The 25,310-nt window shown below is 46.8% G+C and overlaps 1 protein-coding gene across 5 annotated transcripts in view; it reads left to right on the forward strand.

The window, feature by feature from the left end:
- Positions 1–25,310, forward strand: part of LOC139763231 (dystrophin-like) — a 455,019-nt gene that overhangs the window by 279,266 nt on the left and 150,443 nt on the right. For 3 of the 5 annotated variants that reach the window (XM_071689109.1, XM_071689111.1, XM_071689112.1), the window contains one exon: positions 13,024–13,101. The exons of the other annotated variants lie outside the window; for them this stretch is intronic. In XM_071689109.1, the coding sequence (XP_071545210.1) occupies positions 13,024–13,101 (78 nt within the window). The remainder of the gene's footprint in view (positions 1–13,023; positions 13,102–25,310) is intronic. 5 annotated transcript variants of the gene reach the window in all.

The following is a 25,310-nucleotide window of genomic DNA, read 5'->3' on the forward strand; positions in this document are numbered from 1 at the left end:
TTAGATATCTAGAGTGTTCTCATTGTTTTATATCTAGAGTGTGCTTGTTGTTAGATATCTAGAGTGTTCTTATTGTTTTATATCTAGAGTGTTCTTGTTATTAGATATCTAGAGTGTTCTTATTGTTTTATATCTAGAGTGTGCTTGTTGTTAGATATCTAGAGTGTTCTTGTTAGATTTCTTGAGTTCTCTTGTACAGCAGGAAGGTCGGGCTGGAGTCGTGTGTGTTAGTTTAACGAAGGAACGACCCTCTACCTCCTCCGAGCATCAGGCACGACCTTAAAAGGTTTTTGGTAAAGTGCCGTCCTGGCTTACAGGTTATATCGTGGGCCATGAGTGCTGCGGTGGTGGTGGGTGTTATTAAACTGCTGTGGCCCGGCAATGTGTTTCAGGTGGCTATAGCCAACCCGAGGAAACCTTGAACCTTTTTTATTACGGTACCGGATGGCTAATACTGCCTCCTTACCCCACATCAGGGTAGAAGGGAGACGAGGCACTTGACCAGTATCATCGGTGAATGAGGCAAGGGGAGGAGGAGGTATTAACCCCTCCCTACTGAAGGTGGCGGGAGAGATAGTGCCATCGGGGTGAGGGGTAGTGGAGGAAGAGCTAATATTGATCTTTATGATAAGCGAATGAGGCGGGAGAGGTATTAACCTCCTGTCCCAAGTCATGAGGAGGAAGAGAGGAGGAGAAAGGGGTGAGGGATATTCTTCTCATTTTCATCAGGAGGAAGGGAGAGAGAGAGAGAGAGAGAGAGAGAGAGAGAGAGAGAGAGAGAGAGAGAGAGAGAGAGAGAGAGAGAGAGAGAGTGGTGAACCCTCGCTTCCGTCTCCCCAGTAAAGTAGATGGAAAAGGGAGGAGGGAGTGTTGGCTCCACTCCCTCCTCTGCTCGGTGTTACCTTCGAGGTGCTACGGGAGGGCGAGGGAGCTCCTAGTTGACCGCCCTCCGGTGTGGCTGGCCTTGCTTTCATCCTCGCTCTCGCGGGCAAAGAGCTCAGTTGGTGTAGGTATGCCAGATGACGGTGGCGATGCTGTAGATACGCGAGGTCATTGGGGAGTGGTGTAGGTGTGAGCGTGGGGAGGGGTCGATAGGGAGTTGTGAGTGTAATGAGTGGGTGTGTTGGTGGGTGGGGTGGGAGGGCGGCGTGGTGGTTGTGTGGAAGTATTTTCGTGATTGTGTGGCTGACAAGGCGTGGTAGTGCGTATGTGATGTTTTCTGGCTGACACGCGGGTGTGGTGGATGCCTGTAAGGTGGATGGAGTGGATGTGGATGAGGAGGAGCCACGCAGAGCCCAGGAGAGCAAGAGGGGGTCGTCCTGGCGGCCCCCCCTTGTTTCCCCAGTGTTTGCTCCGAGGACCAATATTCGCTCCCTTCCCTCCTTACTCTCCCTCAAACCCTCAGCCACTAGCGACTGGTAGCTGCTCCAATGACGTCTAGGATGTACGTGGTCATACTGGTGCGGGACAGGTGGGTAGTAGAGGCTACAGGTGGTGTGCGGGCAGGACAGGTGGGTAGTAGAAGGGCCAGGTGGTGTACGGGCAGGACAGGTGGGTAGTAGAAGGGCCAGGTGGTGTACGGGCAGGACAGGTGGGCCGTAGAAGGGTCAGGTGGTGTACGGGCAGGACAGGTGGGTAGTAGAAGGGTCAGATGGTGTACGGGCAGGACAGGTGGGTAGTAGAAGGATCAGGTGGTGTACGGGGCAGGACAGGTGGGTAGTAGAAGGATCAGGTGGTGTACGGGCAGGACAGACAGGTGTGTAGTAGAAGGATCAGAGGTGGTGTACGGGCGGGGCAGACAGGTGGGTAGTAGCAACGGGCAGCTGGATAAGTCAGCATGAGGTCAGGACTGAGCTATAATTAGCATGTGGGACTAGGCAGTAATAACAGGAGCAGTGGCGCCGCACCAGCTGCCTGACATCAATCAATAATCGGGGAAAACTACAACGCCCCTCCTCACTCCCCTCTCCAAGCCCCAGCGCCCCTCACCTGAGCTGGCCTACCTCTGCTGACTCACCAGTGTCGCCTCGCCTCTGCTGACTCACCAGTGTCGCCTCGCCTCTGCTGACTCACCAGTGTCGCCTCACCTCTGTGGACTCACCAGTGTCACCTCGCCTCTGCTGACTCACCAGTGTCGCCTCGCCTCTGCTGACTCACCAGTGTCGCCTCACCTCTGTGGACTCGCCAGTGTCGCCTCGCCTCTGCTGACTCACCAGTGTCGCCTCGCCTCTGCTGACTGACTCACCAGTGTCGCTTCGCCTCTGCTGACTCACCAGTGTCACCTCACCTCTGCTGACTGACTCACCAATGTCGCCTCGCCTCTGCTGACTCACCAGTGTCGCCTCACCTCTGTGGACTCGCCAGTGTCGCCTCGCCTCTGCTGACTCACCAGTGTCGCCTCGCCTCTGCTGACTGACTCACCAGTGTCGCTTCGCCTCTGCTGACTCACCAGTGTCACCTCACCTCTGCTGACTGACTCACCAATGTCGCCTCGCCTCTGCTGACTCACCAGTGTCGCCTCGCCTCTGCTGACTCACCAGTGTCGCCTCGCCTCTGCTGACTCACCAGTGTCGCCTCGTCTCTGCTGACTCACCAGTGTCACCTCGCCTCTGCTGACTCACCAGTGTCGCCTCGCCTCTGCTGACTGACTCACCAGTGTCACCTCGCCTCTGCTGACTCACCAGTGTCGCCTCACCTCTGCTGACTGACTCACCAGTGTCGCTTCGCCTCTGCCGACTCACCAGTGTCGCCTCACGTCTGCTGACTCACCAGTGTCACCTCGCCTATTCTGACTCACCAGTGTCGCCTCGCCTCTGCTGACTCACCAGTGTCGCCTCGCCTCTGCTGACTGACTCACCAGTGTCGCTTCGCCTCTGCTGACTCACCAGTGTCGCCTCGCCTCTGCCGACTCACCAGTGTCACCTCGCCTCTGCCGACTCACCAGTGTCGCCTCGCCTCTGCTGACTCACCAGTGTCGCCTCACCTCTGCTGACTCACCAGTGTCACCTCACCTCAGTCGAGCTACCCAGTATATCGTCTCGATTCCGTTGCCTAACCTGTGCCGCTGCAAGGATGTTGACTCAGCTGCCAAGCCTCACTCGGATGATGTCATGGTTAGGTTAGGTTAGGTTAGGTTAGGTTATTCTGGGTTAAGTTAGATTAGGGTAGGTTATGTTAGATTCAGAGAAGTAGGTTAGATTAGGCTAGGCTAGGTTAGGTTAGGTTAGGTTAGGTTAGATTCGGTGAAGTTCGGTTAGATTAGGCTAGGTTAGGTTAGATTAGGTAAGGTGAGGTTAGATTAGGTTAGGTTAGATTAGGCTAAGTTAGGTTAGGTTAGATTAGGTGAGGTGAGGTTAGATTAGGTTAGGTTAGATTAGGCTAAGTTAGGTTAGGTTAGATTAGGTGAGGTGAGGTTAGATTAGGTTAGGTTAGATTAGGCTAAGTTAGGTTAGGTTAGATTAGGTTAGATTAGGTTAGGTTAGGTAAAGGGCAGGTTAAGGTAGGCGGATAGGAAAGAGATCACCAGAAGTGGGGTAAGCTAGGCAAAGGGAAGAATGAGGTAAGGGGATTGTTGAATTAGGTAAGGGACAAGGTAAGCATGTGGGAAGGAGTAAGGGGAAGGAGGGAGACCATAGATCGAGAAGGAAGAAAGGGCAGTCGGCTCACAGTCAATGCAGCCTTTCATCCCTCCCGTTTGATCAAGGCTGGTTGATGAATTGGTGCTTAGCGTAAGCTTGGGGTGTGTGTGTGTGTGTGTGTGTGTGTGTGTGTGTAATGGTATGTGGACTAAGTTAAGAGATGGGGCACCACAAGTGAATAACTCCCTCCCCTGAACACAGCTAGTAGTAACCAGATAGTAATCACACACACGCACACACACACACACACACACACACACACACACACACACACACACACACACACACACACACACACACACACACACACCTTGTGTGAGGAAGGGAAGTTACGGAGATGATTATATTAATGGGCAACATTTGAAGTATGCGCCAGAGGATTGGCCTATAATCGGATTACTCTCTCCCTTGATTGGCTGAGTCGTTGTGTTTACTCGTAACGATTTCCCCGAGTCATTGGGTGAGTGGGTGTGGTTATCGCGGGAGAGAGAGAGAGAGAGAGAGAGAGAGAGAGAGAAGAGGTCGGGTTACAAGAAGCGAAGAAGGAAAAAAAAAGAAAAAAGTGCGGTGTATGTTGGTTATTGAAAAGGAATTAGTTGTAGGTACTCTCTCTCTCTCTCTCTCTCTCTCTCTCTCTCTCTCTCTCTCTCTCTCTCTCTCTCTCTTCGTAGAAATGCCCTGCAAGTGGATTCAGATGTTCGTGTTCGCACTGATTGTAAAATCTGGGTATTTTTCTCTTCGGTCGGTTCAGCTAAGCCATTCAGAAAACAAAAAAGAATGAAATAAAAGAGAGAGAGAAAAAAAAGGGACAAGAGCTTTTGTTTTAAACTTTTTTTATTTTCTCCTCTGTTAAACCTGTGTGTTAATTACCCATATCATGAGAAAGTATTGTTAGTGTGTAGGTTTTTATGTGAGGTTATGTGAAGCTTTTATGTGAGGTTATGTGAAACTTTCATGTGAGGCTATGTAAACTTTCATGTGAAGTTACGTAAAACTTTCATGTGAGGGTATATGAAGGTTTTATGTAAGAGTATTTGAAGCTTTTATGTGAGTTTATGCGAAGCTTTTATGTGAGGTTATATGAAACTTTCAAATAAGGTTATGTGAAACTTTCATGTGAGGTAATGTGAAACTCATGTGAAGGTATGTGAGGTTATATGAAGGTTTTATGTGAGGTTATGTGAAGGTTATATGTGAGATTATGTTTAGGTTTTATGTGAGGTTATGTGAAGGGTATATGTGAGGTTATGTGAAGGTTATATGTGAGGTTATGTGAAGGTTTTATGTGAGGTTATGTGAAGCTCAGACCCGTCATAGTTTTGTGGCATCACTGACAACATGAAGGCCTCGTTCTCTGCAGTGTGGTGGTTAGCATAGTGACACGACCTTTGTGGTGTATTGCCTGTTTCGTTTAGTTTTATGCGTAGGTCTTCTTGTTTTCATACATATTCGCCGTATCCCGTGTTAGCGAGGTAGCGTCAAAGGCAGATGACTTGAGCCTTAGGGGGGGGGGGGGGGGGGGGAATCCTCACTTGCCCCACGCCCCCTCCTTCTCTGATCCTTCTTTTTGAAAAGTAAAGATAAGTTCCCAAGTGCACTTTCTTGTAATAATCACATCATCAGGGGAGACACAATAGAGAAATATAAAAGATAAGTTCCCAAGTGCACTTTCTTGTAATAATCACATCATCAGGGGAGACACAGGAGAGATATATAGCAGTCAGTTGATATACATCGAAGAGACGAAGCTAGGACGCCATTTGGTAAACATGCGATTGTCCAAGACAATGTTTTTGTGTATGTGGTGTGGTAATGGGTTCCCAGAAGATTATTGTAGTGTGTGTGTGTGTGTGTGTGTGTGTGTGTGTGTGTGTGTGTGTGTGTGTGTTTGATGTTAGGGCTGTGAGCTGGTCTCTCTAAGAATACGTGGAGGTAATGATACAGGGAAAGTAACCAGGCTAGGCCTGGTGGACTGTGCGAGGGAGGCAGTCAGTTCCTCAACACGCTCACTCGTGTAGCCAGCCGACCACTCTGTACTTGAAACTTTTTTGAAGTTTTCGGGTTTGCTGTCAGATATATTAAAACAGTTTATGCCCAGCATCATTAGCTGTCCTAGCTAATGCCTTCGTTTATCCATATTGAACATAGATTTATCAGTTTAACGCCAGTGTTGCGATTAAGTTTATTGGATATTCTGGGTATTTTGTTATTTCATTTATTTAGCCCCCTTCATCCACTCGTACATTTCAAAGTTATCACACTCGTCTGTTCCCCTTTCTGTAGAATCCAAATCTAACTTTGTTACTCCCCTTCTCATAAGTGAAATACATGATGCCGGTGATGACTTTATTTTCCCCCATTCCCCTCAGCATATCTTCCATTGACTGTGTCTCCAATGCTGTGAATAGTGTCCTTAGAACTCCGCTGTTGTCTTGTTAAGAAGGGATTTTGCCTCGATGTATAACGGCTGTGTGTGTGTGTGTGTGTGTGTGTGTGTGTGTGTGTGTGTGTACTGGCACGGTTGCGTATTGTGAGTGTTCTATACCCAAGCCTCTCAACGGATGTATTGTGTGTGTGTGTGTGTGTGTGTGTGTTTGGTAGCATTGTATGTGTGTTGATACGCTGGTATAGGTTTTAATAGGCAGGAGATGAAAGAAAAGGGAGGCAAAGTCGTGCGTGTGTGTGTGTGTGTGTGTGTGGAGAGAGAGAGAGAGAGAGAGAGAGAGAGAGAGAGAGAGAGAGAGAGAGAGAGAGAGAGAGAGAGAGAGAGAGAGAGAGTTGCCTTCCAGCATCGTTTGTACAGACAAGGTGGCCCTTGTTTCGTCGTTCTTGGCTGCCGTCGGCGACAGTTGCGACAGGGTGTGTCGCAGCGGATTTTCATGAGCGTGTGTGTGTCGTGTTCCCTGGTTTACCTGTCGTCGGTTTTCCGTGTCGGGTACCGCCATTTGTCGTCTTCCCCCGCAGCCTGATCTATTGGTACAGGGTTTACTCCCGTTGTCCCTCTTGTCTGTGGTTATTATTTTTTTGTCGTTGACACTAGTTTACCTCCTTAGGGTTGTTCGTCTGGATTTTTTTTTGTTTTCACTGGTGTTGGCTTGTTGTTATGAAGGTATTCTGGTCGCTGTGTGTCTCGCCATTTTCCCCTCATCGTATATTATAGTCTTCACTTGTCCCAAAATTGATGTTATTTTTAGGGATAGTTTCATTTTTTCCCTCTGTACAGGCACGGTATAGTAGTTACGGCAGGTGTTGATGTGGTTGTGGGTTGTGGGTTGTAGTTGTGGTTGTGGGTTGTGGTTGTGGGTTGTAGTTGTGGTTGTGGGTTGTAGTTGTGGTTGTGGGTTGTGGTTGTGGGTTGTTGTTGTGGGTTGTAGTTGTGGTTGTGGGTTGTGGTTGTGGGTTGTGGTTGTGGGTTGTGGTTGTTGGCGTGGCGGAGTCTCGGTGGTGGAGGGAAGGGATGGAGAGGGGGAAGGCTCGTGTGGTGTTGCCTGGACGTAGGAGCCTTGAGGGGGATTGATGGGAATTAGTCCACGGGCTGAACAGGGCGTAGGAGATTGGGAGGGGTCGAGAGGTGGAGAGAGAGAGAGAGAGAGAGAGAGAGAGAGAGAGAGAGAGAGAGAGAGAGAGAGAGATAGAGAGGACGTGCGTGTGCTTGCTTAAGCCGTGTCTACATGTGTGTATTTGAGTGTTGAGTGTGTAAAGTATTTTGTTTGTACTGGACGGGGAGAGGGTGTTACACTCGTGGGACCCCATCCCTTGAATATTCTACGCCAGCATACAGGTTTTTAACTTTATGTACTTCATGTGTGTGTGTGTGTGTGTGTGTGTGTGTGTGTGTGTGTGTGTGTGTTTACGAGTAAAACTGTCCAATAATGGAAGGATTTACTGTCCGAAGAATATGTAGGAGTGGTAAAGTCGTTTGTTGGAATTCTAAAGATTCATTTTGCTCTGAATAAGATTATGGAACAATGGACCGGTTGAGTGGTGAGTGCGTGCGAAGGTGAGTATGTGATGCCGAGGGTAGGGCCATTGGCTCGTTCCGATGTCGTGCGCTGGTGCTGTGGTATAGTGGTGAATGCTGACCCTTGCCTTAAGAGGCTGCAAATGTCGTGGTGATTGCTGACGCACGCCTTTATAGGCTATGATTGCTGGTTTACTGTAGCGTAGTGAGCATGATTTCGTAGTATACGGGAGTATCTTCTTTATAGTAGTAATGCTAAGGTTGACCAGGAGTGGCGTAGTTCATAGTGGTATGGAAGAAATGGTTCTGACCAAGTATGATGGGGTATGTAGTGATTCGGAAGCTGTTGTGTGACCGGGTATGTAGTCTTTAGTGGTGTGTAATGGTACAACATGTATGGTGTGGTGTGTAGTTGTACATGTATGGTGTGGTGTGTAGTGGTACAACATGTATGATGTGGTGTGTAGTGGTACATGTATGGTGTGGTGTGTAGTGGTACAACATGTATGGTGTGGTGTGTAGTGGTACATGTATGGTGTGGTGTGTAGTGGTACATGTATGGTGTGGTGTGTAGTGGTACAACATGTATGGTGTGGTGTGTAGTGGTACAACATGTATGGTGTGGTGTGTCGTGGTATAATAGGTATGGTGTGGTGTGTAGTGGTACAATAGGTATGGTTGTGTGTCGTGGTACAACAGGTATGGATGGTGTGGTGTGTCGTGGTACCACAGGTATGGATGGTGTGGTGTGTCGTGGTACAACAGGTATGGATGGTGTGGTGTGTCGTGGTACCACAGGTATGGATGGTGTGGTGTGTCGTGGTACCACAGGTATGGATGGTGTGGTGTGTCGTGGTACCACAGGTATGGATGGTGTGGTGTGTCGTGGTACCACAGGTATGGATGGTGTGGTGTGTCGTGGTACAGGAGTGATTTTTTTGACCACGTATGGTGTAGTGGTGTGTAATGCTGTGTGTATAGATGCCACTACCCAGTTGCAGATAAAGGCGTCAGAATCACCCGCTCTCTCATCAGTAATACTGAACCTCGGATTTGTATCTCTGCTGTGATCCTCACAAGTCGTGTCGTGCATTCATTCATACGAGTAAATCATGGTCGTTTTCGTCGGGGGGTAGAATATATATTAACCACAATAAGCGCTCGAGCTTAAAGGAGGAGGAGGACAACCCAGGACAGCAATGGTGCCCCATGTTAAAAGCACGGGAGTACGACCCTTCAAAGGGGTCAGACGCGTGTTATACATTAATGAATACATTGTCGAAGTGGCAAAAAAAATAAAGAAAAAACCGAAGAAAAAGAATAATTTCCATATATTAATGATAATCGCAGGCCTTCTTAACTCCTGGCCAAAGTGGGTATTTTTTTTTCTCCCCACATTTAGTATGCAACTTTTGGACGGGGGAAAATCTGCCATAAATCTCTCTCTCTCTCTCTCTCTCTCTCTCTCTCTCTCTCTCTCTCTCTCTCTCTCTCTCTCTCTCTCTCTCTCTCTCTCTCTCCCCGGCGTTTTCCGTGGCGAAGATGTATTGAATCCTTATACATAGGGGGGAGAGTTGGGTGGAGGGTAATGCAGACGTATCTCATGCCTGTCTGGCCTCTGTGATTCTCTTGCCATAAGCTGGGCTCTGTGAGCCTCACGTACACAGCAGACACCAGGGGAAATGCCTGTAGAAAACCCTACTTTTTGTCTGTGTTGATAGACTGTGTCTTACTTGGTGTGTGTGTGTGTGTGTGTGTGTGTCTGTGAAAGGGGAGGGAATTCTACGGTAATAGAGATCCATATCGCTATACTTGATCTGCTCTCTCTTTCTTTTTCTACTTTTGAGCAGAGATGTCGTAAAGACGAAGTGACGATCCTGCATTTGACGGGGCGATATTTCAAAAAAGTTATTGTTGTAGGTGACTCTCACTCGGTGGTTGGTGGAGTGTGTGTGTGTTGTATATATATACACATAGAGAGATGTGTCGTTCGTGTTGTGTACGTAGTACATAATTGGATGCATTGTGGTCAGAAATGTGCTTTTGCGTTTGAAGTCGAGCGTGAAATTCCCTGGACCTGATGCAGTTATGTGTTATGGTAATTTGACCAGTTAGTCTCCATGGTGCGTGTCCTATGTACATAAATTGTTTACACTGAATAGTTTCTCTGTAAAAAGAAAAGAGAGAGAGAAAGAGAGAGAAAGAGAGAGAGAGAGAGAGAGAGAGAGAGAGAGAGAGAGAGAGAGAGAGAGAGAGAGAGAGAGAGAGAATTTGTAAACCATATGTGGTTTTACATGAGACTTTTATACAGGAGTGCAAAGTATTATGTGATTTTATCCATTCTGGTTCAGCTGTCTCAGGTTAAGTCGTGTGCTGAGGATGTGAACCCTGCGTGCTGAGTGGTTCATTGTGGACGCAGAATAGTTGACGACTGTCTGAAGAGCAAGACCCGGTCGCACTACAGCACGGTAGTTCGAGTGGGCAGTTGGGTCGTTATTTGTGCATCGGCTGCCATAGTCAGTGTCAGACCGTCACCCTAAACGTAAACTATCTTGAAATGGATCAACAGGTGTTCAATTCGACCTTTTTCTTATATATATCTCCCTCATTGGTGGGCCTTTCTTAAAGACATTTTTGCCTTTGAACTAGCGCGAGAGTTTAGGTTTTCTTATGACAATTTAAGACCAGCGATCGTGACACGGAGGGTGTAAGAAGATGGTTCCGGCCATCACAACAACACTCCTGAGTCAGGAGGGTAGAACTTCCCTGGGGTGGCAACACTGTATGATACAGCTGTGAGGAGAACGTAAGATTTATTTGCTGTCAGGATCATTTTGATTTGCTCTGGGGTGATCACATTGGCGAGATGATTGTATTTCGTATGTTAATGATTTCAGAGCGGTGATGAATTGGGACTTACGTACATGTGATGAATTGGGACTTACGTACATGTGATGAATTGGGACTTACGTACATTTTCTTTATTATTTTGGTGTCAGTGAACGAGCGTTGGGGAGATGATTGTTGGTTGATCAAAGATTAATATAGAACATTTCGTATGTTAGTGATTTCAGAGAGATGATGAATTGGGACTTACGTACATTTTTTTGTTAATTTGGTGTCAGTGAACGAGCGTTGGGAGATTTCGTATTTTTCTGTACGTATCGAATTTTTGAAATAGAAGAAAATTGAGATTTTGCTCTGACACACACATATATATTTTCTTCAAGGAAAGTTTCTTCCGTGACGAAAAATCTCCTGACTTTTTTTTTTTGAAGTTTTTGGTGGACGATGAAAGGTTAATGTGCTAGCGACCCCCCTACAAGTGTTAGTTGCTTGTGTACGATCATTTGGAAAAGTTAGTTAGGACAACCTGCCTTGATGGCATAGGGCTCGAACCAGTACACTTTACCTCGTGATTTTATTTTAAGATTAAAAAGAGATGGAGTCTATCCCACAGAGCGGCTGGACACCTGCTAATGAAGCGGTGTCGGGGCCGGAGATTAACGGTGTGGTAGAGGGAGGAGGGGCCTCTCTACGGTAATTGAATCCCCCCCACACACACACCCACACACACACACACACACCCACACCCACACACCCACACGTAGGATTAACTTCTGGTCATCCTCGTTGCTTGTCTTCATAACTATGTGGGATGGTTTCTGCAGGATCCCAGATGGGGAGGTCTCTAGAGGTTTCTAGGGTTGATTTGCTCTCTCTCTCTCTCTCTCTCTCTCTCTCTCTCTCTCTCTCTCTCTCTCTCTCTCTCTCTCTCTCTCTCGGGGTCTCATTTTGATCTTCTGTTGATCGATTTAGTGATCTGCGTGTTTGTAGGGTTGATTCATGGGTAGTTTTTCCGGATGTCCTGGTATGTGGTTCTCAGTTTTCCAGCCCGTGACGCTCACCGCAGGAGGCTCTTAAGGGTCGCGGAAGAACGACGAGTCTTGCGAGACGGAGAGATTGCGTGTTACGTGGAGTCGAATGCCAGCAGTCCACGTGCGGCTGGGGGAAGGGAGACATTAGACAACTTCTGAAGTGCTTTGAGTACCACCTCCTTGGCCGGTAAATGGCGCCTGCTGTCTACTTGAGAGAGAGAGAGAGAGAGAGAGAGAGAGAGAGAGAGAGAGAGAGAGAGAGAGAGGTGAACGCAAGCTTGTGGCTCTTGAGGAAGTAGCGCGCTTTGTCTTCGAAGCCTAAACCTTCGTGCAAGAAGAAGGTACGTTGGAGGCGAGGTGGTAGTTTTGGCTAAGGTCCGCTGCTCATATCACTTATAGATTCCGACGCGATTGAGTCGCTGTGAGTAACATTCCCGGCACACACTTCCCCTCACTGCTACGGCCTTTGGTTTCTCCTGTTGCCGAACACCTTCCACCCCCTCGCTCACGGTGCTCTTTAAAGGGGGGGTGGTAAAGAGAGGACGAGGCGTTGCGACTATGACCGTAGATTGACCAGCGAAGCCTTCGATGTGTCTGGTAGCTCACGACCGGTCGATGGCACCGTCATTAATCGACATTAAGCAGAGGTCGATGATGGATCAGTTTTACCTCCCCCCACCCACCGGGAGCGTGATGGTCGTACAGCCTCTGAGCGCGACGGTGCGGCCTTGTGAGTAAGAAGGTACGAGTCTCGGGTGTGAAAGGCCAAGAGTTGTGACTTGAATCTCCAGGATTAGGTCTGGGGTCAATGTTCTTCGTGCTCAAGGGTCGTATCGTCGTTGCTCAAGGGTCGCACCATGTGCTCAAGTGTCGTATCGTCGTTGCTCAAGGGTCGTACCGTCGTGCTCAAGGGTCGTATACCATCGTGCTCAAGGGTCGTACCGTCGTTGCTCAAGGGTCGTACCATCGTGTTCAAGGGTCGTACCATCGTGCTCAAAGGTCGTATCGTCGTTGCTCAAGGGTCGTACCATCGTGCTCAAGGGTCGTACCCAAGAGTTTAATGTGCTTTTGTTTCTATCATCACTTGCATTAGGGGCACACTACCTCTTCCTGTTGTGCATATATATATATATATATATATATATATATATATATATATATATATATATATATATATATATATCATTAGTCAGTGTATTCCAGTTTTAGCTTTAATTGCTGTAATAATATATTCTTCCCTAATTATTTACTTTTCAGGTTGTTGTAGCCGTGTGTATTTTAGCCTCATTAAATGCACTGGTGAATCCCATGTTTTTTTTTTCTTCTAATCTCTAGTTTGATGCCGCACCAGACGACACTGAGTTAAGAATTAGAAATATGAGTAGAGTGTCATTATAGATTAGGCCTTAAGTGTTGCACAGGGACTATTAAGTTCACCGCGGTCTGTCTCGGTGAGAGATTAAAAAAAAAAAATGAGGGAAGTTGTAGGTGTATGTAGAAAAGGTATGTATTGCCTAACCTTATCACGACCTCGCCTGACCTGCAGCCACCGAGGGAGACGCAGCCGTATACAAATTCCCGACCCATTCTCGCCTCTTCGATCACCTGAGGACGTGTTTCAAAGGTAACCATGTTGGTGGTGGTGGGGGGGCGGGTTTGGTCGCTGGCTGGCTGTGCCCTGGCTTAGCAGCGCACCCTGCCTGCGCCTTGTGTTCCCTAACACCTGTCTCTCGGGAGCCTCTAATAGACGTTTGTTGTGGTTGGTGTGACTAAAATGCCTGCTGGAAACAACCACCCCTCATCCATCCTCCCCACACACTGCTGTTGCTCCTACTGCTGGAGGTGTCGGCGCTCACGCCTTCTGCGCTAGCGAGCAGGCTACTGCTGGAGGTGTTGGCGCTCACGCCTCCTGCGCTAGCGAGCAGGCTACTGCTGGAGGTGTCGGCGCTCACGCCTCCTGCGCTAGCGAGCAGGCTACTGCTGAAGGTGTTGGCGCTCACACCTTCTACGCTAGCGAGCAGGCTACTGCTGGAGGTGTCGGCGCTCACACCTTCTACGCTAGCGAACAGGCTACTGCTGGAGGTGTCGGCGCTCACACCTTCTACGCTAGCGAGCAGGCTACTGCTGGAGGTGTCGGCGCTCACGTCTTCTACGCTAGCGAGCAGGCTACTGCTGGAGGTGTTGGCGCTGACGCCTTCTGCGCTAGCGAGCAGGCTACTGCTGGAGGTGTTGGCGCTCACGCCTTCTACGCTAGCTAGATAGCAGGCCTCCCTGATGATATGTAGTGGGCCACTGCGGGCGGGATGACGATCCTGGGTAGTGGCTAGCAAGACTCTGTCACGTAGAGTGTGGATAGGTTTCTAAGAACATCGACGGATGGGTTACGTAGAAAGCCAGTGGCTTACCCACTTATACTAGAACTTAGAACCATGTTTCCTTTTTTGTTAGAAAAGAAGTAGAGTCGTGGCGTAGGGGGTCCCCTATAGAGTTAGAGCCTCAGACGGCTAGTAAAGCTGAGGGGTCCTTGTCTTGTAGTGGTGTGCTTGTGGCTAGTTGGTTAGATAACCAGTGACCACCCACCCGCCCAGGTTCTATCCCGAAGCAGTAGACACTTGGCATGGACGGTACTCACCTTTGGATTTGACTAGACGAGTATACTTACATTCATATATATATATATAATATATATATATATATATATATATATATATATATATATATATATATATATATATATATATATATATATGTGCTGAAAAAAACACATGTAAAAGGGAACGTGAGATCTTGAGCGCTTTCGTGTATTAGCACATCTTGAGAGGAGTTACTCATTCTGTAACTGTCCTCTGAAGATGTGTTAATCCACGAAAACGCTCAGGATCTCGCGTTTCCTTTTACATTTTTTTTTCAGCATCTATAGAATCACGTGTCTGTTGTGATTTTGTGCATATATATATATATATATATATATATATATATATATATATATATATATATATATATATATATATATATATATGATATAGATTTAGTTTGCGCTCCCTGGGTCTGGACAGAGATTGAGCATAACGCTGTAGTCTGGTCTGAGAACATTACAGTAGAGAAGCGCGTAATACCTTGTGATCAGTAATGTAGAGAGAGGCAGTGATGTAGCCTCAGCTACAGCTGTGGCTTAACTAATGTAAGGTTTGGTCTGATTTGATGAATTAATTGTTTAAAACTATTATTATTATTACTATTATTATTATTATTATTATTATTATTATTATTATTATTATTATTATTATTTTTGTTATTGTTTTTATTATTATTATTATGCATCTATTTGAATTAATTGCTTGAACTGTTGTTGTTATTATTATTTTTATTATTATTATTATTATTATTATTATTATTATTATTATTATTATTATTATTATTATTAATTTGATTGTTGGGTTTCTTTTAAGCCTTTTAGGTGATTTATAAAGTACTTGTAAGGTATTATTTTATGGTTGTGTTATTTTACGCTGGGTGTTGAGTTCGCCTAGTGGTCTGATGGTGTAACCTTGCTAGGTTATTGTGCCATGTATGTGTGCAATAGAATTAAAAGAGTGAACTGCACCTGGTACAGATGCACTGTGAGAGCAAACACCACCTTAGGTGTACGAAACATGTCGAATTCTGTACACACACACACACACACACACACACACACACGGGAGGAGAGGCATTGTACGTATCTCCCATTATAAAAAGGTATTTGTTGGTCAGGCAAATGTACATGTTGTGTATTTGTACGTGAATGTCTATAGATGGATCGTCACGTCTGGCTCTTACATATATACATTTCCCGCACTCGTTGTAGACGTAAGCACCATCAGTGTTGATATGTGCATTAGTGTCCAGGTATTTCAAGCTTACATGTCTCCTAGGCTTTTTTACCCCAATCACACTCCCTGCCATTAGCTCAGCAGCCCACAGACACGCCACTCTTACCTTTACCACAGCAGACCACAGACACACCCGTCCTGCCTTTACCACAGCAGACCACAGACGTACATATCCACCCTCCCCTCCTCCTCCTTCTCTCCTCCCCCTAAGCCCTTAATTCAGCAGCCCAGACACCCACCCACCCACCCCTGTGCTTTCTTCAACATACCCCAGACCCCAATGACGCCCCATTCATCTGTTCCCCCTCCTCTCTCTCTCTCTCACACACACACACACACACACACACACACACACACACACACACACACACACACACACACACACACACACACCTATCACACAGTGAGTCTCCTGCTTTGGAACAGTTCCTCTCCCTCCCTCCTTCCTTCCCTCCCTCCTTCCCTCATCGATAGTGATCATCGTGGCCAGACAGCAGAGAGAGGCGACCTTGACCGCTCCTGTTGTACCACCGCTCGCTCGCTCTGCCCCCCCTCTCGAACCCGGGTACTCTGGAAGGGTACACTACCCCATCTTGGGGCTTCCTTAGGAAGGCACGCGACACGTCTTGTATCCCACGGCCTCCGCTCGCCCAAATCCTGCCTCACCCCCATCACCCATCTTGTCGCCGACGGATGAGGAAGGATGGTCATACATCCTCCTCCTCCTCCTCCCTCTCCTCCTATGTCTTTACTCTCATAACCTACATCCGTTCACACCTGCGACGCGCGCGCTCCCCCAGCAGTGGCGCTCGCTAAGCTCGGGCGGCGCCCTCCGCCCCACATCGTCAGTGCGTTAAGACGGTAGTGGGTGGGAGAGAGAGAGAGAGAGAGAAGAGACGCGGGGACCTAAGAAGGAGGAGGCCTGGTCGTGACCAATTCTACAGGGCGTCGCAGAAGGAGGTTGCCCATATTCAGATCCAGTTTCCGGCTGTGGGTGTGAGGGCGGGCAAAGACCTGCCTCTTTATGTGTGTGTGTGTGTGTGTGTGTGTGTGTGTGTGTTGCTGGGGGAGGGGAGAGAGAGGGGTAGAGCTTACGAAATTATCATTAATGCCTTGCTCGCGTTAATTATGGCTATTGATGAGCGTTATTCCCCCATTAGCCAGGAAGCACCAAGCGGCTTGTAGAAATAAAGTCTCCTTTTTTTTTTTCAATGTTATTCATTGCTCGAATGATCATTCATCAGAATCGTCTGGTAATCCCCTCTGATTAATGATTAACAAAAGGTGTTGAGTCTGATGTCGGGATAAAGCGCCCTATTTTCTTTTTTTTTTTTTTGTGAATGCCTCCCTATTTTTTTTTAATCATTACTCTCACAGTTAAACACTGGGCAGGAATTAGTTCATCTGTACCCACCACCCACCCCAGCGTTAGACTGGTGATTAATGACGTCTGGTCTGCCACAGTGATTGCTGAAGACCACGCTGATTGGTTGGGTCTGTTGATGGTCGGTTGGTATACGCCTACGAATGGTTCTCTTAATGACTAACCATCCTCAAACTACCAGTGTGTGTGTGTGTGTGTGTGTGTGTGTGTGTGTGTGTGTCCTTAAGGAACTTCTCGCTCAGAAGGGAGTCCTTCATATCCTTATGACTGATCGTAGCGCATCCTTCAAGCAGCAGGAGCCCCCGTAAAAGGTGTCCTGGGCGTGTTTGATTCAAGATAATGTAATTTAGTTCCCGCATTCCTTTATTTATTGATTCCTCAGCTCACATGGATTACCTTACATTTTATCTTTGGATCATACCTCGTCACAGAGAATCACTGTGGTCTCTTGTGTGTTCGAGGCCTTGATTAATTAAATGCCTCAAAGGCAGTTTTGATTATTATTGATCACTTGCCCTAGTACACCGGTTTTGTATTGATCACAACCCAGTTAGCCATCGCATAGGTCATTAGCTCCCTAGGGCCTTCTGTTGATCAGTAGCCCCATAAACCTTTGCTTTTGATTAGTATCCCCACAAGGCACAAGTATTGATCGCGAATTCGTCATGGAAATGGCATTCAATATTGGTCATGCAGGAGGTTGAAAGTAATGACCAGTTACCCCAAGCTGTTAAATTATTGCCCTCCAGCCCCACAGTGTATGGGTAGCTTTCTTCTCCGATGGGCAATAACTCACAATAATTACTCTCCTTTCCACGCTCACTCCCCTGTATATATATATATATATATATATATATATATATATATATATATATATATATATATATATATATATATTTATATATATATATATATCTTCCTTTTCTTTCATACTATTCGTCATTTCCCGCATTAGCAAGGTAGCGTTAGGAACAGAGGACTGGGCCTTTGAGGGAATATCCTCACCTGGCCCCTTCTCTGTACCCTCTTTTGGAAAATAAAAAAAAAAAAACGAGAGGGGAGGATTTCCAGCCACCCGCTCCCTCCCCTTTTAGTCGCCTTCTACGACACGCAGGGGGTATGTGGGAAGTATTCTTTCTCCCCTATCCCCAGGGATATATATATATATATATATATATATATATATATATATATATATATATATATATATATATATATATATATATATATATATATTGATCACAGATGTTAACCATGAAACTGGTCTGTGGCCATGAGAGTAGCGTTATGTCCGAGATTCTCGAGGAAAGTGGACCTTCGTGTGTGTATCATTGATCCTCCTACGGCTGTGGGTCGAGTGGGAGTAACGCAGATACTGTCAAGACCCAGCGTTGCATGCGAGGTGATCTGGCCTCATCGCTACAGGGGAAAGCTGCAGCCAAAAGTGGACGAAAAAGGATAGGAAAGCCTCAAGGTTACAGGGGAAAGCTACAGCCAAAAGTGGACGAAAAAGGATAGGAAAGCCTCAAGGTTACAGGGAAAAGCTACAGCCAAAAGTGGACGAAAAAGGATAGGAAAGCCTCAAGGTTACAGGGGAAAGCTACAGCCAAAAGTGGACGAAGAAGGATAGGAAAGCCTCAAACGCTACAGAGGAAAGCTACAGCCAAAAGTGGACGAAAAATGATAGGAAAGCAGAGGCTCTCTCTTTCTCCCTCCGTGCCCTCCACTCCCACCCACAGGTGGCCTCGTAGCCCCTGGCGCTGCGGTAGTTCCACCATAACTCCGGGACCATTCCTGTGAAAAAAGAGGCCTCAGGTTACCCTGGACCTTTTTAGTGGAAGGCTCCTGCAGCCCGAGGCTGCGCTCCTTCTAGCAGCAGGGAAGTGTGGACTCCTTTGGAGCTGTACAGCTTCGTCAGAGGTGACCATTCACTCGCGGTGTAACCTCCAGCAAGTGGGGTTCGGTAACACACACACACACACACACACACACACACACACACACACACACACACACACACACACACACACACACACGCAAAATGTACACATGTATCGAGTGAACATAAGAGCCTGGTAGCACCACTGGGAAACTTTATATACGAGGTGTCGTGCGCTTTCGTATATTAACATCGTCAGGAGCGAGTGCAGAGATCCGGAATATAACGTACCAGCCGCCACTGACCGGCGGAGCTAACGCGTAGCGCCTACCGTAGGAAAATGTAGGGTTGCAAAACACGATTCGTGTGAGTTAACATGTCAGGTGTTATGTCCACGTGTAGGTGAGGCAGGAAGAGGAGTCAGTTACCTTCGCATGAGGAATGAAACCTGACAGCTACTGCAATCGGCATCATTAACCCCCCTCTCCTCCTCCTGATACCTAGGCGGGTCGTGATGTTAAGTGTAGCTCGCTGTGTCGGTGGCTTCGTACAACGTGTGACAAACTTAGAGAGAGAGAGAGAGAGAGAGAGAGAGAGAGAGAGAGAGAGAGAGAGAGAGAGAGAGAGAGAGAGAGAGAGAGAGACTTTGGAGGGTTTCACAGGAGGATTAAGAGCTTTTAAGTTTATGTTTAATGAAGGTAATTGATAAGCTGCCCCCTCTTCTTTCTTCCTTCCCTTTCCTTCCCCCCCACCAACCCCCCCCCCCCTCCTCATTAAAGAATCGTCACATATAAAAGACTTCACTCATTAAGATGTACCACTTAAAGGACGTCACTAGTGGTCTTGGCTCGAGAGTCTCCTTTGAAGGATGTCGCTGGTTTAAGGGACCATCAGTCTCCCCCCCCCTTTTTTTTTTTTTAAGGGATATCCCCCCCTGGTTACAGCGCGTCAGGTAAGAGACATCGCCCCTCGTTCAGGATTGCTGAAATTGCATCATTTGATGACGTCTAATCGCTTTAATGGACTTCAGTTAAGGGACGTCATTAAAGGACGTCCCTGCCATTAAGGGATCCGCCGAACGTCGTAAAATTAATCGCACGTCATAATGTCTCAGAGCTTCGATCGCATTACCGGCGCCGTCTTGTAGGCGCGAGGGAGGAGACCCCTGATTGGACTTTGGGTAGAGAGAGAGAGAGAGAGAGAGAGAGAGAGAGAGAGAGAGAGAGAGAGAGAGAGAGAGAGAGATTAGATATATTATGGAGAGAGTATTATGAAGGGATGTTGAATGTTGAGGGTGGTTGATGTGGTGTGTTTGTAAGGGAGGTGACATGCGGTGTGTGAGAGTCACAGTGAATGGTGTCGTGAAAGGAGAGGAGGTAGTGACAGCCTTACGTAAGACGAATCGTAGGGGCAGGAGTGGATGGGATTGCAGTTGAATTTCTCAAGAAATTTAGTGACAGTGTTTGTTTGTTGATTGGTTACCCAGGCTAATCAACATTTGTATTGCCTAAGGTGAGGTGTTTGAGGGCTGACAAAGTACATGAATAGTGGTCCTTAAGTTAAAGTAAGGGCATTATGAATGCTTGAGCTACAGAGGTAAGATTGTGTGGAGTACACTTGGTAAGGTGTATGAGAGAGTGTTGGCTGTAGGGGTGGTGGCGATCACAGAGAATCTTACTGGAGAGGAGCATTCAGGAGAGGTAGGGAATGTTTGGATCAGATGTTTGCTTTGAGGAAGTTGTATGAGAGATATCTCGCGATAGAAGTATATGGATGAAGTATATGGTAGCGTTGATAGAGGCCTTGTGGGAGGTGTTACGAAATGTGGGGGTAAATAGGGTTGCCAAATGCAGTGAAGATCTTTTGTGTGCTGAGACGTGTTGCGAGTAGGAAGGGAGGAGGATGAATGGTTCCAGGTAAAGGTGGGTCTTGTCTGTTTAAGCTGTTATGAATGGGTTGGTTAGGGAGGTGAATGCGAGTGGCAGGTCCACGGTAGGTATGCTTGTGGTAAGGGGCATGGGAGGTAAATCAAGTGCTGTTTGGAGATGACGTGGCTTTAGTGGCAGACTCAAGAAACCTTAAAAGCTGGCGACCGAGTCTGGGACAGTGTGTGAAGGGAAGAAAGTTTGCCAGCACAGGAGAACAAAAGTAGGTCACTGCCTCGCAGTAGGGAATGAAGTAGGATGATGTGGGTGAAACTTAGAATAGGGTAGACGGATCCAGAGGAAGTGGAGTAGGGTAGGTTAGGTGCCTGGGAGTTTGGACGTGGGAGCTGATGGAACCTTTGGAGCTGACAGGCCGTCAGTTTAACATGCCAGGTCATTAATACCATGTCATTCCCAGTGTCCTACAATTTCCTTGATTTGTCATTCATTTAACTACTTGTGCGTAACCGCTTTGTCTTCATTTATTTTCATTTCTCACGTGTTTTCACCCGTCTCCCGTCATGTGATGGTTCTCTCTCTCTCTCTCTCTCTCTCTCTCTCTCTCTCTCTCTCTCTCTCTCTCTCTCTCTCTCTCTCTCTCTCTCTCTCTCTCTCTCTCTCTAAGCCGCTCCTACCGCCTCTTCCCACCGGCTAATCTTCTCCTCCGAGTCGTCGTGCCGCACCTACCCGCCTACCTCTCCTCCTCCCTCTCCAATCATTGCACCAGTCTCTCTCCCCCTCATCTCCCCACGAGTCCCTGGTTGCCCTAAGTCCCCTTCCCCAGTCGTGATTGTGGTGACGGTGGGCCTATTCTTCGCTGCCTCGGGGTGGGGGGACAATAATCACAGTCGGCCATAAATGAGCCTCGGCCGTTCTTTGTCTGGGTTCGGCTTTTCTCTCTCTCTCCCGTTTTCTTTTTCTCCTTGTATGAACAGAGCGCATGGGTGCTGTTGGGCGACGACAGTTTTTAAAAGACCTTCTATATATATATATATATATATATATATATATATATATATATATATATATATATATATATATATATATATATATATATATTTGTTTTCTTTCAAACTATTCGCCATTTCCCGTGTTAGCAAGGTAGCGTTAAGACAGAGGACTGGGCCTTTGAGGGAATATCCTCCTCTGGCCCCCTTCTCTGTTCCTTCTTTTGGAAAATCGAAAAAAAAGAAAACGAGAGAGGAGGATTTCCAGCCCCCCGCTCCCTCCCCTTTTAGTCGCCTTCTACGACACGCAGGGAATACGTGGGAAGTATTCTTTCTCCCCTATCCCCATATATATATATATATATATATATATATATATATATATATATATATATATATATATATATATATATATGTAATGTATCGTCAACGGGCTTCGCCGTACGTCGCAAATGCAAGAACCACCTTCGGCGATGATTGGACGAGAATAATTTGTCACTACGAAGGAGTCTTATCATTTCTCTGCTACTTAATGTAGCGCAGCCTTGAAGGTGCAGGAGCAACTTAAAGAGGTGTCTTGGTGCCTTATATTAACAGTACACATGTACACATAATACTGTTTGTGCGTGTGTATTTTTTGGTCTGATTTTAGGTGCATATTTCAGCCAGTCTTCGTTTTCTTATTACTTTTTTCTTTGTTTTTCTTACCGTTTTCTGATTAGTCTTTTCTTTGTTTTCTACTGTGTAACTGTTCCTCTGTTGTCGTGTTTCTTTCTTCCTCGTCTTCTGCACAGTTTATCGTTTGCTGTATTTCCCAGTTCTTGTTTCTGATCCTTGCGTGTTGTACTGCCTCTGGGTACGTACGTATTTTTGTTTTGTGCCTTGTTTATTGTACTGACCTCCCTTCCCTCCTTGTACTTTGTTTGTCTTTCGTTGGTTGTGGAGTGGTTCCATCTGCATGTCATTTTCATGGGTGCAGTGTATATGTAGTGTTGGTCAGTTTTCGATATGTTGCGATTCGGACCCCCATAACTGTGTGTGTGTGTGTGTTTGTGTATCTGTGTGTATGTGTGTGTGTTTGGGAAGCAGTCATTGTCTCGATGTGTCTGTTTCTTGTGCGGGTTTGTGGTATATATATATATATATATATATATATATATATATATATATATATATATATATATATATATATATATATACACTGTATATATATTGTCCAAGCATGTTATGATGTATGCACTTCTTGGTTGTATACACGTAGCGGCCGTGGTTAGTCGGTGTTCTTGTGCTTGTTTTGCGTGGCCGTGTTGTTTCACCGCGTGTTGTAACGAGTCAGTCGCGTGTCTAATGGAGCAGATGTTGTTCGCTGTGTGGTGAACGCGTATGGCAATAATGATAATAATGTCTTGCCGTGTACTAACAGTGCATTAACGAAAGTCGTCCGGGTGTAGATGCAGTGGTGATGTATACGTGACTGACCAGCGTAATATGGCAAGACGTATACTTCAGTGCTCTTGCTCTCCCGGCACACACACACACACACACACACACACACACACACACACACACACACACACACACACACACACCCCTCCTCCTCCTCCTCTTGCGACCTGTGCTCTGACCAGAGCCCGAGATGAGGGTTGGGCCACCGCGAACACCAGTCTGCCAGAGGCTTTGAAATGTGACCCAGCCACATCAATTCTCATGGTGAAGTCCCGTAATTGGGGGTCTCCGTCCCTCCCTTGATCTCCACGACCCGTGTCTCTAGGAAATATGAACATATTTTGTATGGGCTTAACCCGGCTTAATGTAGACGGATCGCCCTTGATGACTGCGGTTATGGCAGTGGACCGTAATTGGGGGAACGATTTGCATCGCTCTGTGTTGAAGTGGACCCTCCTTCGGCTTTGCCCATCGCGAGAGCTGATGTATTGGCGCGCAGGAGGTGTCGACGAAACGTCCCGCGTTCTTCTGTTGAGCCAAGGGCACAGGAGCCACCTGGGGTGTTCTGCGTCGTTGTAGGGAGGTAGTCTTGCGTTGGGGGGCGGCAGCCTTGCATCGGGGGGGACGGGTACCCTTGCATCGAAGGGCTGGCAGCCTTGCATCAGGGGAGCCCCCCCAGGAACACCCCTCTGTAGTGTTTTACGTTCCTGTGTAAGTTAGGCAGCAGAGATTGGCTGTGTGACGAAACAGCGTCGGAAAATACATCGAGAATCGTGATTTGTCCCAGTGGAAGTAAAGACATGGTGCGCATACACAAGGTTAAGAGACGAGGCAACACGAGTGTAAAACTGTCTGTCCCAGACACACATACACACACACACACACACACACACACACACACACACACACACACACACACACACACACACACACAAATATTTTAGTGTTTGTTGTGCGTTTAATTCCAGTAAATTCATGGCAGTATACAAGGATTTTTTCTTGTCTGAAAGGGCGTGTTATTTGTTCACAGAGAGAACGTGTTAGTCACGTAGTGAACGGCTTATTTCCCTAATGAACGTGCTAGCCCTTTACAGTGAACGTATTAGTCTGAGTGAACGTGTTAACCCTGCACAGTGAACGGGTTAGCCCCACAGTGGACGTGAGGCGTCAGGGGAAGGAGTTGTGGACTGGACCAGTCTGGAAGGGTGGTAGATGATGGCTGTTCCAGGAAAGAGCTGTAGACTGAAGGGCATTGATGGGAAAGCAGAAGGAAGGAAAAGCATTGTGGAAAAAACAAAGATTATAGTGGAATAACTTGAGAAAGACAATGAACAAAGGGGGGCGCCTCTGTGGATAGGATGACAACACGGGAATGGAACGATGGAATGGAAGGCATATCAGAGAGGAATGCCAGAGAGCAGAGCGTTGTGGGTAGTTGATAAGGTATTCTGGGCAAGGGTGATAGATGGGAAAGCATTCTCCGGGAGAACGATAGATGGTATGGCCTTGGTAATTGATGAGATGGAAATGGATGGCGGCCTGGGCGTCTTGCCTCCCTCCCCTTCTCAGCAAATGGTACTCTGGCTCCCCCAGACTGAGTGAAGGCCAGGTTTCTTTTTTTTTTTTTTCCTTTCGTTATTTGTATGTGTGTATGATAAGGCTCTCGCCCTGGGCCCCAGTGTCATTTCCCTGGCCAGGTCATCGAGAAAAATGAACGTTACGAAGAGATGCCGAGTTTCGAAGAGGGAAAACATGAGATTATAAGTGAATGATGTATGTGAAGGAAAGGCTGTGTCCAGCTGGGTGGCTAAGCTCCAACTTGGGAGAAATTAAGACCAGCTGACACGGAGGGTGTAAGATGGTTCCTGGCGCCACTTCCACCGCACATGGGTGTTGTACTTCCCTGGGGCGGCCGCCGTCTACAACCAATAACACGGAAGGCAGAATATGATTCTTAAGTTATGATGTATAAGTACCGTATTTCCTTGTTAGAAGCACAGTTGGCACTGTATTGCTCCTTGTCAGGTATTTGCTCAGGACTGACGGTTTACGTCCGAATTATCATCGTGTAATTCGCTACCTTACGTCATGTAGACTTATGGTTTACGCACAGTGTATGAAAATAAGAAATTTACGGTCTTTTCAAACTGTACTGGAATTGACGTATCTTTTGCTTTTAATTTGTGGTATTATGGTATAAATACGATATCGGTTTGTTATTTTGTAAATCATGCTTTTGATAACTTTCGGCCGTCATGCCATGGGCTCCCATACTTTTTTTTGTTATGAAATATCCTTAGAAGATGGCTTTGTACTACGGCTTCTTTACTTGTCATGGAAAATACAGAAGTTTCCCCATTCTCTCTCTCGCAACGCTTCA

The sequence above is a fragment of the Panulirus ornatus genome, chromosome 46, assembly GCF_036320965.1.
Source record: "Panulirus ornatus isolate Po-2019 chromosome 46, ASM3632096v1, whole genome shotgun sequence".
Taxonomy (NCBI): Eukaryota; Metazoa; Arthropoda; class Malacostraca; order Decapoda; family Palinuridae; genus Panulirus; species Panulirus ornatus.